The following is a 20666-nucleotide window of genomic DNA, read 5'->3' as shown; positions in this document are numbered from 1 at the left end:
GGGGCATTCTACGGAGAATTGCCTTGCCTTTAAGAGGAGAGTTCAATGACTGATTGATGCAGGCATCCTACGATTCGATAGTGTTAGTAATGCAACTGGGAACCTGTTCCCCGACCATGATAAAGGGAATGTGAACGCGGTAACGGATGAGGGTAAGTGGCAAACAAAAAGCTGTGTTTTTGAAGTAAGGACGCCTCTGCAGAAAATCTAGGAGGTATTGGTTGAGAAGGGATTACTCTGTCGCACCGATAAAATTCTCGGAGAATGAGGTTAAGGTTTTTGTAATTTCCATGATCTTGAAGGGTATAACATTCAATCCTGTGAAAAATTTAGAAAACTATTACAAGACATGATGGATAATAAGGAGATTGGGATCTTTAATAAAAGGGAAGAGGCCGATGAAGGAGAAGTATGCGCCTCTGACAATCAATCGTTAGGTCTCCCGTATAGCGTCGATCGACCATTCGTAATCTATTACGATGCAAGGAAGGAACTAGTGAAACCAAAGATGATCATTGAAGTACCATCTCCTTTCCCTTACAAGGACGACAAGGCGGTACCGTGGAAATACGACATCAACATCGTCACACCTGAAGGTGAAAAATTTGAAGCCACAACTAGAGATGTTGGGGAGATAGGCCATTTTACCCGTAGTGGGCGGTGTTATTCTAAAGAGATTGAGCCGATAAAGAAGAACAGTGACTGGAAGTAAAAAGGAAAGGCAGTGATGTATGAGGCCGAAGTCGAGCAGGAAACTCCACCCGTACAAGAAATTAAAAAGCCTGTGGATGAAGAGGAAGCACAGGAGTTCTTGAAATTTATCAAGCACAGTGAATACAATGTGGTGGAACAATTGTATAAGCAACTAGCACGAATCTCAGTTTTATCTCTACTATTTAATTCAGAGCCACACCGGAACGCTTTGCTGAAGGTGTTAAATCAAGCTTACGTAGCAAACAACATATCTGTTGAGAAGCTTGATAGGTGGGTGAATAATCTGAACGCTGACAATTTTATTTTTTTTAGTGATGATGAGATACTGCCAAACGGTAAAGGCTCAGTGAAAGCACTGCATATTACGACTCGCTGCAAGGGTTACATAATACCGAACGTGCTCATCGATAATGGGTCGGCACTCAACGTCATGCCTTTGACCGTGCTTTCCAGAATTTCGATGGATTTGTCCTATTTAAGGCCCTGTCATTCCACAGTCAGGGCATTCGATGGGATAAGGCGTGAAGTCATGGGAAAGATTGAGATCCTTAGAAATAGGTCCCTACATTTATAATGCCGAGTTCCAGGTCATGGACATCACACCCTCGTATAACTGCCTTTTGGGAAAGCCCTGGATCCATTCTGCTGGAGCAGTTCTGTCCTCTCTCCATCAAAAAGTGAAGTTTATCATGGATGGCTGTTTGGTCACTGTCGAGGGAGAAGAAGACATGGTCGCATCTATCTCTGCCGATGCACCATACCTGGAAGTGAGCAAAGATGTAATAGAATGTTCCTTCTGATCATTTGAATTTGTCAATGCCACTTTTGTCGTTTAGGGAAATAGAATTCCGATGCCAAAACTGTCAGGGAATACCAGATTGAGCGTTAAGATGACTGTGGGAAAAGGAGCCCGAGTAAGGAAGGGTTTGGAAAGATATCTGCAAGGAATAGTCAGGGCTCTAAAGCCAGTGCACCACAAGGCTTGATACGGTTTGAGGCTTCAGCCAGACATACGATAGAGAAGGAAACAGTTGCAGAAAGATCAAGAAAGGCGGATCGCAAGAGTCTTAGGCCGAGAATTAGAATGGGAGCCCATAACGTACCATCATTTGTCAAAAACATTTACATCTGCAGGAATGATATACCCCGGGCAAGATAATCCACGAAGCACGCTGTTATTAATTGAAAGGGGTCTTCAGAATGTCAGTATAAATGTCATTGACAAAGGAAATGACGCAATTAAAGATGTTTCAATGATACACCCTTGTCCTCCTGGATTTGTTTTGAACAATTGGACTGCTGTGGATATACTTGTAGTTTCTAAGTCTTCTCCAGAGTAATGCTCAATGTTAACACTCTTCTTTTTGTGTGCCCCTAAGTAATAGTAGGGATTCTTTTGTAAGAGCTTATGATTTGCTCTTTATCATTTAAATAAACGTTAATGGAGATGCATTTTGTCATGGTCTTTTCATTCTCCTTAAATTCATAATTTTTTCCCTCTTCTCACAGCCTGTCATTGCATATATCTCACATCATGCCATGCTTGTTGGTCCCAATACTTTGATGCTCCTCTATAGTTTTCTTTTCCATTCAACTTTCAGGTGCTCAGATATCAACGATATGAATAAACCTGTGACAAATCTTGAAATCGATTTTGAAAAGGCTATTTGCTTAGGAGAGTTTGAAGCTGAGGAAAATGTTGAAGACTATGTCTCGTCTCCTGACTTACTAAGAGTGGTAGAACAAGAAGATAAATAGATTCTACCTCATTAAGAATCTGTTAAGATAGTAAACTTGGGAAATGAAGAAAAGAGGCAAGAAGTGAAGATTGGGACCTCTATTTCAGATAACACTAAACATGATTTGATCGCTTTGCTTCAAGAATACAAATATGTATTTGCATGGTCGTATCAGGACATGCCAGGATTGGATGAGGACGTAGTAGTCCATAGACTCCCATCGAAACCGAATGCAAACCCATTCAATGAAGCTAAGACGAATGAGACACGAAATGTTTGTTAAAGATAAAAGAAGAAGTCAAGAAACAATTTGATGTCAAGCTTCCTACAAGTCTCCAAGTATCCACAATGGGTAGCTAACATAGTCCCAAAGATCAAGAAAGACGGCAAGGTACGAATGTGTGTGGATTATCGTGATTTGAATCAAACAAGTCCTAAAGATAATTTTCCTTTGCCACACATCGATACATTGGTGGATAACACAACCAAACATTCATTGTTTTCGTTCATGGATGGATTCTCGGGTTATAATCAGATAAAGATGGCTCCTGAGGATATGGAGAAAACTACTTTCGTAACGATGTGGGGAATATTATGTTATAAGGTGATGCCGTTCGGATTAAAGAACGCTGGGGAAACATATCAGAGGGCCATGGTGATGTTGTTTCATGACATGATACACAAAGAAATAGAAGTCTACGTTGATGATATGATCGCCAAATCCAAGGGGGAAAGAGAGCATGTTGGGAACCTCAAAAAGTTGTTTGAAAGACTGAGAAAGTTCCAGCTAAAGCTTAATCCAGCCAAGTGTATGTTTGGGGCTACCTCGGGAAAATTGCTAGGCTTCATCATAAGCGAGAGAGGCATTAAAATTGATCCAGATAAGATAAAGGCCATACAAGAACTACCACATACGCTCACGCAAAAAGAAGTAAGAGGATTTTTAGGGAGGTTAAACTACATCGCTCGGTTCATTGCTCAACTTACCAATCAATGTGACCCAATTTTTCGACTCCTTCGAAAACATAATCCGGGAGAATTGAACGAAGAATGCCAAGTGACTTTTGACAAGATAAAATAGTATTTGTCTAGTCCCCCTGTGCTGGTACCGCCAACTCTAGGAAGACCGTTAATATTGTACCTGACTGTGTTCGAAAATTCAATGGGTTGCGTACTGGGGCAACATGATGAGTCAGGGAAAAGAGAAAAGGCGTTTTACTATCTCAGCAAAAAGTTCACAGAATATGAGGCAAAGTACTCTTCCATTGAAAAGTTCTGTTGCGCTTTGGTTTCAGTAGTTCAGAGGCTCAGGCAATATATGTTGTATCATACGACATGGTTAATTTCAAAGTTGGACCCAATAAAATACATGATGGAATCACCTGCACTCTCAGGAAGAATGGCACGATGGTAGATCTTACTATCGGAGTACGACATCGTCTATGTGAGTCAAAAGTCAATAAAAGGAAGCTCAATAGCTAACTTCTTAACAACTCGAACAACGGATAAATATGATCCATTGAGATTTGATTTCCCGGATGAAGACTTGATGTGCATTATAGAACAAGAGGGCGAGTTATCAAAAGAGAAGTCATGGAAGATGAGCTTTGATGGTGTATCGAACACATTGGGGCATGGGATTGGAGCAGTCTTAGTATCGCCAAAGGGGAACCATTATCCATTTACTGTTAGGTTGAATTTCTTCTGTACCAATAACATAGCAGAATATGAGGCCTGTATCATAGGACTTCGTGCAGCTATTGAACGAAATATCGAAATCTTAGAGGTGTACAGGGACTCAGCGTTGGTAATTTACCAAATCCGTAGAGATTGGTAAGTGAGAGATTAAAAATTAGTCAAATACAGTGATCTAGTGGCAGGGCTAATTAAAGAATTCAAAGAAATAACTTTTATTTACCTCCCACGAGAAGAAAACTAATTGGCTGATGCCCTGGCCACTTTTGTAACACCCCTCGCCCGCATCCGACGCCGGGACGGGGTTCGAGGTGCTACCTGACTTTTACTAACACTTCCATACTAAACAAGGCCATGAAATCTCAAATAATTAAAAACTTTTCTTTTCATATGCAATCTGTCCCTTATGCGAGCTTACGAGGCCCAATACATGCATTCGGGGCGGTTCGGGACCCAATCTAGAACTCATGAAAAACTTAGAAAAATCTCTTGCGTTAAGGCTTCACACGCCCATGTGCTCAGGCCGTGTGGCCAGAAATAGGCTAATTATCAAGCCTTTTGTCACTCTCACACCACATGCATAGATACATACTTATCCAATAACATACAACGTGGCATAAATGAGCTCTTAAACATCTACAAACATGTTATGCTCAAGTTATTTTCTTATGCAATAAATATTATAGAATTTGCCCATATCATTACCACATACTAGACATAACTATCATTACCTCACAAACCATTCATGAAGCATTATTAACTATTTACCAATCACTTAATCCTGCATTAGTTACTAGCTCATCAATGAATCTCAATTCAATCTCTAGGCATACATGTTGTAAGCCACATCACAAGAGATAATAACATACATGCATAAGAATAATCATATGGGCCCATAATGTCATTAGCCGACATAGGCCAATTTACATGACTAATACTACCTTAATAACAAGCCAACGCCTTTGGCTAAATCATAATATTACATACTCACATTAAAACCCTATACATGCCATAGACTCAATCACTTGAGTTTACTTACTCCGATAACGTTAACTCGATAGGGTGATAATATCTCCGACGGCCTCCAACCCGAGCTAACCTGGAAACTCTAGAAAACATGGGAAAGAAGGGGGTAAGCTTTCGCTTAGTAAGTTCATATGAAAACAATAAGCAACTCATTTTATCAATGTTTACAACATATTTTCAAGTTCACTACAAGCTATCTTTCTGAGCAACGGTCACTAAATTATTTATATCTGGAGCTACGAAACTCCGAATTAAGTTCCGTTAATTTTCCCTGAAACTAGACTTATTTTCCTTTTTTTCATAAAATTTCCAGAATTTTTGGTTAAGCCAAATAGTACAGTTTATTAGTTAAATTCTCCCCTGTTTCAGGGTATGACCACTCTGACCCCTGTACATTACAAACCAAATTTCTCCCTGTAAAAAATTCCAACGACCATGCCGTTTATTCCCCATAAAAATAGACTCAATAAGGAATCCATTCATGTAAGGTATAACTCTTAATAATTTTTGTACAATTTTTGGTGAATTTCTAAAGTTAGAACAGGGGATCTCGAATTCATTCAGACCCTGTTTCACAAAAATTCAAATATCAAACAATATGGAATTCTTTTTCTTCCTATGTTTCTTTCATGTGAAAATAGACTCATTAAGATTTAATCCCATATTTTATTCTGCCTCTAACTCATTTTCCACTATTTTTAGTGTATTTTCAAAGTTACACTACTGCAGTAACTCAAATCTGTCAAGGCTAAATTACTCATTCATGATCATTGTTCATAATATTAATACAACACCATTTTATCCATCATGGTAAGAACACATATTATGCATCATAGATCATCACATATCAAGGCATTCTCATAGGATTAGTATACATACTTGCACAACTCGTAACATAACTCGAGTGCATACTCACCAATGACTTACCTCATTGAGACCATCATTAACTCTTTCCTTGGATTGCCCGTTGAACACTTGGAATACTAATTAGATACTCGGAAAAGCCTTTGCACATAAGTGCTTCAATTGTAGCTAAAGCTACCTCATATCTCATGACATTTCAATGCCCACTCTCGAGCTAGTCATCTAGACTCATAATTCCTAGTGACATGTCACTCGTATCCTATTCTATTCCTAAGGTTCAAACGGATTTTTCCTCGTCTATTAAGGCTTTGTCTTATCATATTTCTATTAATTACATACACATTAATATCTGTACAATTCATGTAATGATAACATTTAAATACATGTATAGCATGGTATTGTTTACATACTGAACTTACCTCGATACCACAAATGTGAAAAGAACATACTCGTCCATAAATCGATTTCTTTCCGTTCTAGGTCCAAGTCTCAATTTTCATCATCTATAACATCACATTTAGCCTACCAATCAGTCACAATATTCATATGGGTCTAAAAATCATATTTTTACAAATTTTCATTTTGACCCTAAACTTTTGCATATTTGCACTTTTTCCCCAATGCTCGTAAATTAATTTTTATTCAATTTCTATAAGGTTTAAGACATGCTGAACATTTTCTCTTCTATGGAAACTCCAAATTTTCACTAATTCACACACTTATGACCAATTTGTAACTTTCACAATTTAACCCCTTTTGACATTTTTACCGAAATTCATTGAATAAAACTCATATTTAACACATCAAACATTCATTATCCACTATAAATCATCAAAGCACAACCATATCATGAATGGGTAAATTTTAAACTCTAATTTCTCTTCAATCAATTGGTAGAAATAGAAAATTTAAGCTTCGGGATCTCAAAAATACGAAAATCATTAAAACGGACAAAACCATACCTATATAAGCCATAAAAGCTTGGCGAATGGAGCTCATCCATGGCTGCTATTTTCTGTTCTTTCCCACGGTTGAAGAAGAAAGAATGAAAAAAAATGATAGCTTTTATCATTTGTCTTATTAGGTTATTTTAATTAATTTACAAAATTACCCTTTTTATTTCAACCAAATTTCAAAAATACCAAACAATTATCCATTCACTAACTTATTAAAGGAATAATTTTCACATAAGGACTTTCAATTTAAAACTCATAACAATTAGGCACCTCATATATAAAGAACTCAACTTTTGCACTTTTTACAATTTAGTCCTTTTGACTAAATTGAGTGCTCAAACGTCAAAATTTTCGAATAAAATTTTTACGAAATATTTTCATAAATTTATAGACTATAAAAATATAATAAAAATAATTTTTTTTTGTCGGGTTTGTGGTCCCGAAACCACTGTTCCGACTAGACCCAAAATCAGGCTATTACATTTCTTCCCCCCTTTAGGGATTTTCGTCCCCGAAAATCTTACCAAAAAAAGTTGTTCTCTACTTTCACGAGTCACTTATATCTTTTTCTCACAACTTACAAAACAATTCCACACAAGCTCATACTCAAGATTTCCTATAGCTTTTCCATAGTTGAGGTATAAACCTCGGAGCTCAATTTGAAACACCTGAGACCGACATTCTTGGAACTATAAACTTAGAAACATACAACTCACCACATCGGTTGAATAATATATCTGTACATACTAAAATAATCATGCAGACTTCCATCATCAATCTTTTACAATTCAACTTGCATCTCTCCTTTTTCCTGGAAATGAGAGACATCCCGATACGAAATTCATAACAGTCCTTTATCATTTTCTTCCCACTGTCATAACTGACAATAATAATCTCGAATACATTTGATATTCGGCTTTACCCTATAGACAATTCGACATCCTTTGAACGAATAAACAAGATATTGCTGTGAACTCTGTACTCAATTCTCTCAGATACCCGAGTTTCTCAAGATCAAATCTTACTCAATTAATAGTAATAGAAACCGAAATCAAATCCTCCCCGCAATTCCAAATTAAAAGTCGAATCATGTCAGTACTTGTTTAATTTACCACTTATAGCCACATTTCTATACTCGATCATCAACTGCTTTAGAAACTTTACTAACATGAATCAAATGATTCCAACTTCATAGATGTGGCCTTTTATTAATCAGATAACTATACTTATAACATCTCTCGAACAAGAGAAATCCAACTAATATGTTTCCATAACATACTTTCAAGAATAAAACCCCATCATTTCGATCGCATCGACTACTTACCAAAGAACACGTACGGTATTCTCGAACCGGAGAATAAACTTAAATGCACATAACTCAGATTTACTTTTGCGAATAACCATTCTTTACCCCGAGATTTTAAAGAAATCTCGACACCGAAATCCCCACACTTCTATGGTCGAGCCGTAAGCTTAATCATAACAGATTCTAATATCGCAAGTCAAAGATTACTCGTAAAGATAAACCAAGCTTGATAATTCTCAAACAAGAACGATAGAAAAGCCAATATAAGAAATTCCAAGATATAAAGACTATACCGTAAATCGAGAATATAATCCGTAAGAAAATAATAAAGATGATCCGAAAAATCCTCGAGAAAACCGTATGAAACTACATCGTATGCTTTAGAATTTCTCATAATAGAGATAATATAATTCTCGCATATATAAACCATAATCAATAGAACATCGAATAATCTTACATAGATTTTTACTTGTCAACTTCATTCCAATATATCGAATAGAAATCAAGAGATGGGGAAATGTAGATCATAACTAATCGGACCAATAGAACTTTTCATCTAATATCACGGTCTCCAAAGATCCTCACACAAGAGAATTCCCACTCGAAGGGATAACTATACGTATTCCCGAATAGAGGAAAACATAGAATACTCGGAAGAGAAAGATAGCCATCACTTTTGTTTAATTGAATTCGTCATACTCGGACATCCGTGCAAGTCCGACATTATTCCTCTAACTAATTCTGTCTTCGCTAATCTCATACTATTCCATTTTTGTACTCTTCAGTTTCACTTTTGCAAGCTTATACAACATATCTCTCGAGAATCTCATCATATAAATCTATTCTAGTAAGGGGCGAAGATTGTAAAGCCTCTAAACTTTTGACTCTCAAGCAAATACATATTCAACAACAAAGATAGCTTTACGCATATTGATTCAAACATTTCAAATTTCCAACTTGTTATAAACACATTTTCACATATCTCAAGAATACATGTAACTTTATTTCATGCGAATATTAGCTAAACATAAGTGAATTTATCATAACTCAAACTTTCATTTCTTTTCTCGAATTACCCTTAATGTTTTATCAAATTCCCATATTTAGTCTTAATCACTTGCCAATATTTATCAAATTGGAGAACGTCTTATGGTTTTGAGTACATCGCTACTTGATGCCATAGTTCAACTATGGTCTTGTACTAGCTCTCATCCATCCGTGTCGATGCCGTGTCCCGCATGTGTCTTACATCGACACATGTAACCATGCTTGACGCATGTTCCATACATGTCTTACACTAGCACATCTCGTAGCTAACGCATGTCCCGGACATGTCCGACATCGCTATCATCTCGAGGCCGATGCATGTCCTGCACATGTCTTACATCGCTCTCATCTCAGTGGGTGATGCATGTCCCGGACATGTCTTACACTAGCCCTCGCCTCAATGCCGATGCCATGTCTCATACATGGTCTTACACTGCACACAAATCTCATGTATTGCCATGGTCCAACCATAGTCTTTTCCACAATTCATTAGTGACGATCGTACTCATTCCTGCGTTCCACCCAATTTGATCTTTCATTACAACTTTCATGCTATTGTGACATTTATGATTCTGTAACTGAGATTATAAAGCATAACATTATTGCATATTGACTTCATCAATCTAGACATAAATGTCAACCTCATGTATATACTGATTATTAATCATGCAATAAAAGCATTCATACATACATTCTGTCATTTCAAGCAAATTTCTTTCTTTTCCTAAACACTTGGCCAAATCAAGTTGGACATTTAACATCGTATGAATACTAACATGCATAAAAGCGCTTTTCACAACTTAACTGTGTTTTACTCCACTATTTCACATTCTTTATCTCAAGAGTATCACATAATGAAAACTAGTTCATATAAAAAAAAATCATGGATTTCTTTTCATACCTTTCCAAATTTTCAAAGATATCATAAGCATGATTCAATAATCTCAACTTTACTCTTATCTCTATCAAGATTTGCTCGGTTGGAACTCATTCTTGTCTTAATCAACAGTTTTGTTAGGGCCGAGAGATATCACACTATCACGAGCAATACTATGGCATGTATAACTAGACTCTCTTACGTTAGGTTAGTCCGAGAACCGACTAAACCATGCTCTGATACCACTAAATGTAACACCCCTCGCCCGCATCCGACGCCGGGACGGGGTTCGAGGTGCTACCTGACTTTTACTAACACTTTCATACTAAACAGGGCCATGAAATCTCAAATAATTAAAAACTTTTCTTTTCACATGCAATCTGTCCCTTATGTGAGCTTACGAGGCCCAATACATGCATTCGGGCCGGTTCGGGACCCAATCTAGAACTCATGAAAAACTTAGAAAAATCTCTTGCGTTAAGGCTTCACACGCCCATGTGCTTAGGCCGTGTGGCCAGAAATAGGCTAATTATCAAGCCTTTTGTCACTCTCACACCACATGCATAGATACATACTTATCCAATAACATACAACGTGGCATAAATGAGCTCTTAAACATCTACAAACATGTTATGCTCAAGTTATTTTCTTCTGCAATAAATATTATAGAATTTGCCCATATCATTACCACATACTAGACATAACTATCACTACCTCACAAACCATTCATGAAGCATTATTAACTATTTACCAATCACTTAATCCTGCATTAGTTACTAGCTCATCAATGAATCTCAATTCAATCTCTAGGCATACATGTTGTAAGCCACATCACAAGAGATAATAACATACATGCATAAGAATAATCATATGGGCCCATAATGTCATTAGCCGACATAGGCCAATTTACATGACTAATACTACCTTAATAACAAGCCACTGCCCTTGGCTAAATCATAATATTACATACTCACATTAAAACCTTATACATGCCATAGACTCGAATCACTTGAGTTTACTTACTCCGATAACGTTAACTCGATAGGGTGATAATATCTCTGACGGCCTCCAACCCGAGCTAACCTGGAAACTCTAGAAAACATGGGAAAGAAGGGGGTGTAAGCTTTCGCTTAGTAAGTTCATATGAAAACAATAAGCAACTCATTTTATCAATGTTTACAACATATTTTCAAGTTCACTACAAGCTGTCTTTCTGAGCAATGGTCACTAAATTATTTATATCTGGAGTTACGAAACTCCGAATTAAGTTCTGTTAATTTTCCCTGAAACTAGACTTATTTTCATTTTTTCCATAAAATTTCCAGATTTTTTGGTTAAGCCAAATAGTACAGTTTATTAGTTAAAGTCTCCCCTGTTTCAGGGTATGACCACTCTGACCCCTGTACACTACAAACTGAATTTCTCCCTGTACAAAATTCCAACGACCATGCCGTTTATTCCCCATAAAAATAGACTCAATAAGGAATCCATTCATGTAAGGTATAACTCTTAATAATTTTTGTACAATTTTTGGTGAATTTCTAAAGTTAGAATAGGGGATCTCGAATTCATTCAGACCCTGTTTCACAAGAATTCAAATATCAAACAATATGGAATTCTTTTTCTCCCTCTGTTTCTTTCATGTGAAAATAGACTCATTAAGCTTTAATCCCATATTTTATTCTGCCTCTAACTCATTTTCCACTATTTTTAGTGTATTTTCAAAGTTACACTACTGCAGTAACTCAAATCTGTCAAGGCTAAATTACTCATTCATGATCATTGTTCATAATATTAATACAACACCATTTTATCCATCATGGTAAGAACACATATTATGCATCATAGATCATCACATATCAAGGCATTCTCATAGGATTAGTATACATACTTGCACAACTCGTAACATAACTCGAGTGCATACTCACCAATGACTTACCTCATTGAGACCATCATTAACTCTTTCCTTGGATTGCCCGTTGAACACTTGGAATACTAATTAGATACTCGGAAAAGCCTTTGCACATAAGTGCTTCAATTGTAGCTAAAGCTACCTCATATCTCATGACATTTCAATGCTCACTCTCGAGCTAGTCATCTAGACTCATAATTCCTAGTGACATGTCACTCGTATCCTATTCTATTCCTAAGGTTCAAACGGGATTTTTCCTCGTCTATTAAGGCTTTGTCTTATCATATTTCTATTAATTACATACACATTAATATCTGTACAATTCATGTAATGATAACATTTAAATACATGTATAGCATGGTATTGTTTACATACTGAACTTACCTCGATACCACAAATGTGAAAAGGACATACTCGTCCATAAATCGATTTCTTTCCGTTCTAGGTCCAAGTCTCAATTTTCATCATCTATAACATCACATTTAGCCTACCAATCAGTCACAATATTCATATGGGTCTAAAAATCATATTTTTACAAATTTTCATTTTGACCCCTAAACTTTTGCATATTTGCACTTTTGCCCCAATGCTCGTAAATTAATTTTTATTCAATTTCTATAAGGTTTAAGACATGCTGAACATTTTTCTCTTCTATGGAAACTCCAAATTTTCACTAATTCACACACTTATGACCAATTTGTAACTTTTATAATTTAACCCCTTTTTGACATTTTTACCGAAATTCATTGAATAAAACTCATATTTAACACATCAAACATTCATTATCCACTATAAATCATCAAATCACAACCATATCATGAATGGGTAAATTTTTAAACTCTAATTTCTCTTCAATCAATTGGTAGAAATAGAAAATTTAAGCTTCGGGGATCTCAAAAATACGAAAATCATTAAAAACGGGACAAAAACCATACCTATATAAGCCATAAAAGCTTGGCCGAATGGAGCTCATCCATGGCTGCTATTTTCTGTTCTTTCCCACGGTTGAAGAAGAAAGAATGAAAAAAAATGATAGCTTTTATCATTTGTCTTATTAGGTTATTTTAATTAATTTACAAAATTACCCTTTTATTTCAACCAAATTTCAAAATACCAAACAATTATCCATTCACTAACTTATTAAAGGAATAATTGTCACATAAGGACTTTCAATTTAAAACTCATAACAATTAGGCACCTCATATATAAAGAACTCAACTTTTGCACTTTTTACAATTTAGTCCTTTTGACTAAATTGAGTGCTCAAACGTCAAAATTTTCGAATAAAATTTTTACGAAATATTTTCATAAATTTATAGACTATAAAAATATAATAAAAATAATTTTTTTTTTGTCGGGTTTGTGGTCCCGAAACCACTGTTCCGACTAGACCCAAAATCGGGCTATTACAACTTTGGCTTCAATGTTCAAAGCAAATAGAGAAACAGAAATAATGCCTCTCCAAATGAGTATATACGAGATCTCTGCACACTGTTTTAGCATTGAAAAAGTGGCAGACGGACGGCCATGGTTCCATGATATCTTAGAATATATCAAGAATCAAAGGTATCCCGAACAAGCAAATGAGAACGATAAAAGAACAATTAGAATAATGGCAGTAGGATTTGTTCTTGATGGGGACATTCTGTACAAAAAGGGAAAAGATCAAGTGCTCTTGAGATGCGTAGATGCTGTTGAAGCCAAAAAAATACTTGAAGATATCCATGAGGGAATTTGTGGGACACATGCCAATGGTTTCACTATGACTAGGAAGATTATGAGACTCGGTTATTACTGGCTGACGATGGAAAGTGACTGCATTAGCTATGCACGAAAGTGCCACAAATGTCAAATTTATGGTGATAAAATTCATGTAGCCCCTTCGCCCTTCATGTCATGACTTTCCCGTGGCCTTTTTCTATGTGGGGCATGGATGTTATAGGGCCAATTTCCTCAAAAGCTTCTAATGGACACCGGTTCATTTTTGTGGTTATTGATTACTTCACAAAATGGATAAAAGCCGCTTCGTTTGCCAATGTGACGAAGACTGCAGTTTGCAGGTTTTTGAAAAAGGAAATCGTTTGTCGATATGGTTTGCCTGAAAGAATCATTTTAGATAACGCATTGAATTTGAACAACAAGATGATGAAAGAAGTGTGTGAGCAATTTCAAATAAAGCATCATAACTCATCATTGCCCAAAAATGAACGGAGCTGTTGAAGCGGCCAATAAGAATATTAAGAAGATTATTGGGAAAATGACTGAGACATATAAAGACTGGCATAAGAAGCTACCATTTGCTTTGTATGCATATCGCACATCTGTGCGGACATCTATGGGAGCAACTCATTTCTCTCTAGTCTATGGAATGGAAGCTGTGTTACCTATCGAAGTTGAGATCCCTTCTCTACGAGTCTTAATGGAGTCGAAATTAGAGGAAGCTGAATGGGTTCGAGCTCGATATGACCAGTTAAACCTTATCGAAGAAAAACGTTTAAAGGCAATTTGTCACGGACAGATGTACCAGAAAAGAATGATCGCGGCTTATGACAAGAAAGTACAGCCAAGAGAATTCCACGAAGGAGAACTTGTACTGAGAAAGATTCTCCCAATACAAAAAGACCTGCGAGGAAAATGGGCACCAAATTGGGAAGGACCATACATCGTAAGGAAGGTATTCCCGGGTGGAGCTTTGATTCTCACTGAGATGGATGGGAAGGAGTTACCTAATCTGGTGAATTCAGATGCTGTGAAGAAATATTATGCCTAAAAAAAACAAAGAGATCAAAGCGAAAACCCGAAAAGGGCGTCTTGATTAACACAAAAGATTAAGATGAAAACCCAAAAGGGCGTTCTAATGAAGCAAACACTGGCGGGTCAAACAGCGAGACTACAGTATTTGAATCATTTCTGAAAGCTCGAAATCTTCTACGTAAGAAGCCATACTCCGAAAAGATTCTTGATTGAGGAACGTGGAAGAGTTTATGCGTTGAATATCTAGAGCATTTGTATCCGTTGAATGCGATCCCTTTTCTCTTTATGACATTTTTTTACTATCATTGGTTAACTTTCTTTATTTGCTACATTTGAAATAAATAAATGTGAGGTACCCCTTTTGTCCCCACCTGGCCATTTTCATGCATCTCATTATGTGGTTTATTTACATGATAAATAGTGAAATGACATACTCTAAACAAAAGAAATGTTAAGCATTACCCGGATAAGAATTCGATAAGTACAAGAGCCTCAAGGCAAGGATGAAGTTCAACCACGGGCAAAAGAGTGATATCTGAGAAATGTAGATTGTTCGTAAAGCTTGAGGATGAGTACAGGGCCTAAAGAGAAAGTCAAAGAGCCGAATTGATAAATGCAGATCATCACAAAAATCGTGACGAAAAATAACATACTACTAACATGCCTAAGGCGCATAGCATAATCATGTAGGCATAAAGGCATTTAAGACAAACATGTGCATATCATGATAACGTCATGCATGGCATATACAGGTACTCCAGTAGAGCAAGAGGATGTGATGATAGCTGTACTGAATCAAAGAAAAAGACACCTGAGTTCCACCAGATGACAGGTTTTGGTATTATAATGTTTTTATTTCTGTTTTCAAAATTCAACTCATATTGAGAGAAATGAGTTGAGCTTCAAGACACGTTGAGGTATTTTCAATTTCTGTCTTTCAAAAAAATCAACTCATATTGCGAGAGGTGAGTTGAGCCTCAGAACACGCCGAGGTAATTTCAATTTCTATTTGTCAAAAATCAACTCATATTGCGAGAGGTGAGTTGAGCCTCAGGGCATACTGGGGAATTTTCAATTTCTGCTTTTCAAAAAATCAACTCATATTGCGAGAGGTGAGTTGAGCCTCAGGACATGCTGAGGTATTTTCAATTTCTGTTTTTTCAATTTATATTTTTCAAAAATCAACTCATATTGCGAGAGGTGAGTTGAGCCTCAGGGCACGCTGAAGTATTTTCGAAATCTGTTTTTCAAATTCTCTTTTCAAAAATCAACTCATATTGCGAGAGGTGAGTTGAGCCTTGGCTCACGTGCTGAGCTATTTTCAATTTTTGTTTTTAATGTCTGTTTTAAAGAGTCAACTCATATTGCGAGAAGTGAGTTGAGCTCAGGATCACATGCCGAGTAAAGAATAAAGATTGGAACTGATTGAAGACACCAGAACTTGTCTCCCTAAAGTTGCAGTGGAGCTGATCGCGGATATCAGATCTTGCCTTTCTAAAGTTGCAGAAGAGAAGACCACAAACTTTATCTCACTGAAGCGGTAGAAGAGAAGATTGAAGCTGTAGATCTTATCTTTCTGAAGTTACATGGAAGCAGATCAAAGCCACAAATCTCATATCCTTAAAGTTACAGTGGAGTAGATTGAAGCTACAAGGCATATATCAGAAGATGCAGTGGATTGAACCAAAGCTACAAGATGCGGTGGAATAAAAGGAGACTACCTGAACAAGAAGAGCACAAAAGAAGTCAAGACTCGGCAAGACTAGGCAAAATTGGCTTTTCTTTGTGTCTTTGCTCTGTTCTCGTTACACGACAATGAGCAAAGAGGGGCAGCTGTTGTAGGCCAATTTTGGCCCATTTACAACTTAAACCCCAATAACCCAATTTAACCTGAACTAAAATGAACCAAGCTACCCAAACCCAAAACCCCTAGCCCAACTACAAATCCTAAGCCCAAATCAAAAAAAGAAAGAAACCCTAATCTTCCTAAATGTAGTTGCTGCCGACTCAGCCTCTGCCACCCCCCACTTGCCTTTGACACCGCTACGACCACCAACTCAGGTCAACTCCACCGCCCTAGTCTACCTCCACTTGCACCTGCAAAGAAGAGACAGATAATATTAGAAAATGTATGTAATTCGGCTTTAAAAAGCCAAATCGAAATAAAAAAAGGGGGCATTTTCTTCTTTGAAAAATATAAAAAACATTCGGCAAGTTCATCACATGCTCAAACAACAAAACAGTCCCAAAGAATATAGAAGCAATAGTAAGCATTCGAAGAAAAAAATAAAGCAAACGAACTAAAGGGTATTTTTTATTTTTTTCTTTTCAATCTTTCGCCTACATACGTACATTTTCCTTTTATTTTCCCATCAATATACATATAAAACATATATATATATTATTAAGCATAAATATAAATAAAATAATAATATTTTAAAACGTAAAAAAATACAAAAAATTGAAAAAATACCTTTTTCGATACATGGTGGCCGGCGGCGATCCGGCGACCAGACGGTGACCGGCCCTGTGGCTGGTAATCCCCCCTTCTCCCCCTCTTCTCTCTTTTTTTTTTCTTTCAAATGATACAAATGATTTTTTTTCAAAAATTTTGGCCTTATATAGCCTCCCAAAACGACGCTGCTTTTGGGGTCGCCTTTAACCCCAAAACGACGTCGTTTGGCCATATCCGATCCGTCTCAATTCACTCGCTAGAGGATCCGCGTGTTTTTGTTTAATGGGTTATTTATGCGCGCGGTCATTCCGCTTTTTCAAGCTTTTGCAATTAAATCACTTTTTTATTTTCAATTTGGCTCCATGATTTTGTTCCGTGTTCATTTTGATCCCATCTTAAGTGCAGTGTTTTGGTGGGAAAGGAAAATCTCCCTTTTAGTCCCTCATATCATTCGCGCACTTCAAAGGGGTCCCTATTCTTTTTTTTTTATTTCCGATTTGGCCTCAAAATTTAGTTTCTCAATTCAATTTCGTCCTTTTTTACTTTTCTCTTTATTTTATTTTAATTTTAATATTATTTATACAATTATTACTGTTATTATTATTATAGTTTTTATTTATTAGTATTTCATTATTATTATTATTATTATTATTATTATTATTATTACTACTACTACTTAATACTTATATATATTATATATCATTATTAATAGTGTTTTAATATTCTTCTTAATATTATATTATATATATATATTTTTAATATAGTAGGGATATTTTAAAATTTTATATTACGTATATATATACTTTTTATAACTATGTTATGTATACAATTTACATATTGTTATGTATATATTTTAATATTATTAGTTATTTATCTTTTATACTATTTTATTTATATTTCTAATATCATTGTATATTTCTAACATCATTATTATTTATATATATATGTATGTATTTATATAGCGTATGAATAGTTTTTTTATATTATTATCATTTCTAATATATATATATTATATTTTATATTTTATATATTATGTATGTATTTTAATGTTATTAGTTACATATATTTCTTATACTATTCCATGTATGTATTTTCATCTTATATACGTATACAAATACTATGTTATATATATATATATAATATAAATTTTAATACCATATTATGTACATATTATTATTATATCTATTTTTATCCCTATTATATTTATTGTTAATACTAGTACATACATTTTATTATATGAGTATATATATACTTTTATATATAGTATTATTTTCATACATCATTATATTTATTATTATACCTATTATTTTCACTATTATCACTTATTATTTTATTTTAATATTATTATGTATATATTTTCATATATGTTATGTACATACATTTTTCAATATTTATTTTATATATATATATTATGTATATATTTTAACATTACTAGTTATATATTTTTACTATGTTATGTATATACTTCAAATACTATATATAGTATATTTCTAACACTATTACTATTTATATATATATATATATATATATATATTACGTATATACTCTTAATATCATTATTATGTATATATATTCATTGTTTTTATTTCTGTTTGATACTATTTATTACGTTTAATATATCGCATGCATTGTTATTGTTTTAATATTATTGTCGATTTATTATGTGCTTCAATGTATTTCTAACTCTTTTATTTTTGTTTCCTACCATTTTATATCATTTTGTTATTCACTACTTTAAGGATTTTTTTTATTCATATTTTTTTTTACTAATTTCAATAAATAAGGCAATAAACCGATTTAACATTAAGTCATCGATTTCATTGCTATGTTGGGTGAAATTCGTTGGCTCGTGTTAAAAACGGGACATCCTTCTAAAAAATCAAAAATTAAAAATTTTCGTTTTCTAGTCGGATCACGATTAAATGTCAAATTGAATTCGTATTTTTGAAAATCAAGACAACACATGTTTAATGAGATACCAATTTTGGGCGTCACGAGGGTGCTAATACCTTCCTCGTGCATAACCGACTCCCGAACCCTATTTTTCTCTGGATTTTCGCGTAGACCCAAATTCGGCCTTCATTTTGTTCAAGAATAAATTTTCTTGTCTGAAAAGATGATTTATTAGGTGTCCGATCACACCTAGAAAAAGATCGGTGGCGACTCCCTATTTTTTTTTAAAAAAAAAACCAAAATTCCATTTTCAAAGTTTTCAAATAATCGCCTCAGCTAGCGACCAAAGCAAAAAAATTTTACGTCGCTACACTGCCGTTTGATTCCGTCATAAGTACACCCTCTATAAGGTGCATAATGTAAGCTCGAACGGCCTGCATCACCTCCCGTTCATTGGCAGTACTCGGCAAATACTCAAAATTGGCCTTTAGCCATGAAAACCTCAAACTGGCAAATTTCTCCTCACTTGGCGAGCGTCTAAGTAATTCATAGCAAAGGGTTGCCGGCTTGGAGATCAAACTTATGCCCGTGACCGCGTTCCCATCGATAGGGAGCCCTAGCTGTATTGCAACGTCTTCTGGAGTGATGGTGCAGTCCCCGCACGGCAAATGAAATGTGTAGGTCTCCGGACGCCATCGCTCGACTAAAGCGGAAATCAAGTCATATCGCAGATCAAAAGTCCGGATCAATGCTGCTGATCCCAACCCGGCTAACTCCAAGAACTGTATTAGGCGTTCATCTGGCTGAAACCCTATACTATTAACACGGCCTCTCAATACGCGGTACAGCTCCTGACATTATTATATTAGCGAAATAGTTAATACAATATAATTTAATTCAACAAATACAATGACTATGAAATAAAAATTTTATTACCATCTCCTTAATGGTACTTGATATGTGATTTGTATTATCAATCAAAGAACTCATTTGTTACAAATCTGCAATTAAAAAAATTAAATTTATTTTTCTTATTTCAAAAGATACAATAAATTATTTCAAATTTTAGAAACAAACACGGTAAATATCTCATAATTTCTCATTTTTACCTACAATTTTTTATGTTAGATAACAATAATAATATAATTAAAACATATAAACTATCTAAATATAAAAACATACAATTAAAAAAAAGAACTAGAAACATACCTAATTAGAAGAACTTCCAAATAACCTATAAAATTATATAACAACAAATTTAATCAACATTTTAATAAATCAATAAATATATAATAATATAAAATTACATTATATAAAAATTACATTAAAAATCACAAACACTAAACTATAAACACTAACAATTTGTAATCATATACTAACACAAAATAACTATAAAATTATTTTTTAAATACATTACTAAAAAAAAAT

The 20666-nt window shown here is 35.0% G+C and overlaps 1 protein-coding gene and 2 long non-coding RNA genes across 4 annotated transcripts; all 3 read right to left on the bottom strand.

Annotated features, from left to right (window-relative positions):
- Nucleotides 1-4806: 4806 nt before the first annotated feature.
- Nucleotides 4807-7085, bottom strand: LOC128280674 (uncharacterized). Of its 2 annotated transcripts, none has more exons than XR_008270776.1 (2): nucleotides 7001-7085; nucleotides 4807-5256 (listed from the first exon to the last, which is right to left on the bottom strand). It is a non-coding gene; the product is annotated as an uncharacterized LOC128280674 (long non-coding RNA). The 2 variants fall into 2 exon arrangements; XR_008270775.1 differs by having other exon boundaries at nucleotides 4807-5247.
- A 3875-nt stretch (nucleotides 7086-10960) lies between these two features.
- Nucleotides 10961-13215, bottom strand: LOC128280673 (uncharacterized). Its single transcript, XR_008270774.1, has 3 exons — nucleotides 13072-13215; nucleotides 12521-12604; nucleotides 10961-11316 (listed from the first exon to the last, which is right to left on the bottom strand). It is a non-coding gene; the product is annotated as an uncharacterized LOC128280673 (long non-coding RNA).
- A 6382-nt stretch (nucleotides 13216-19597) lies between these two features.
- LOC108455314 (protein MAINTENANCE OF MERISTEMS-like) lies at nucleotides 19598-20228 on the bottom strand. The gene is made up of 2 exons (XM_017753894.1): nucleotides 20175-20228; nucleotides 19598-20089 (listed from the first exon to the last, which is right to left on the bottom strand). Exons 1-2 carry the CDS (start codon nucleotides 20226-20228, stop codon nucleotides 19598-19600), a joined length of 546 nt encoding a protein of 181 aa, XP_017609383.1.
- Between the last annotated feature and the right edge of the window lie 438 nt (nucleotides 20229-20666).

The sequence above is a fragment of the Gossypium arboreum genome, chromosome 9 (genome assembly GCF_025698485.1).
Source record: "Gossypium arboreum isolate Shixiya-1 chromosome 9, ASM2569848v2, whole genome shotgun sequence".
Taxonomy (NCBI): Eukaryota; Viridiplantae; Streptophyta; class Magnoliopsida; order Malvales; family Malvaceae; genus Gossypium; species Gossypium arboreum.
Note: the sequence above shows the minus strand (reverse complement) of the source record. Positions and strands in the feature narration are given on the sequence as shown.

What these genes read in the sequence shown, in the direction of transcription:
- LOC108455314 (XM_017753894.1), bottom strand. Translation starts at nt 20,228, where the DNA reads ATGAGTTCTTTGATTGATAATACAAATCACATATCAAGTACCATTAAG. An exon ending in CAAGTACCATTAAGGAGATG is followed by an intron (nt 20,090 to 20,174) that starts GTAATAAAATTT and finishes TAATAATGTCAG; the next exon opens with GAGCTGTACCGCGTATTGAG.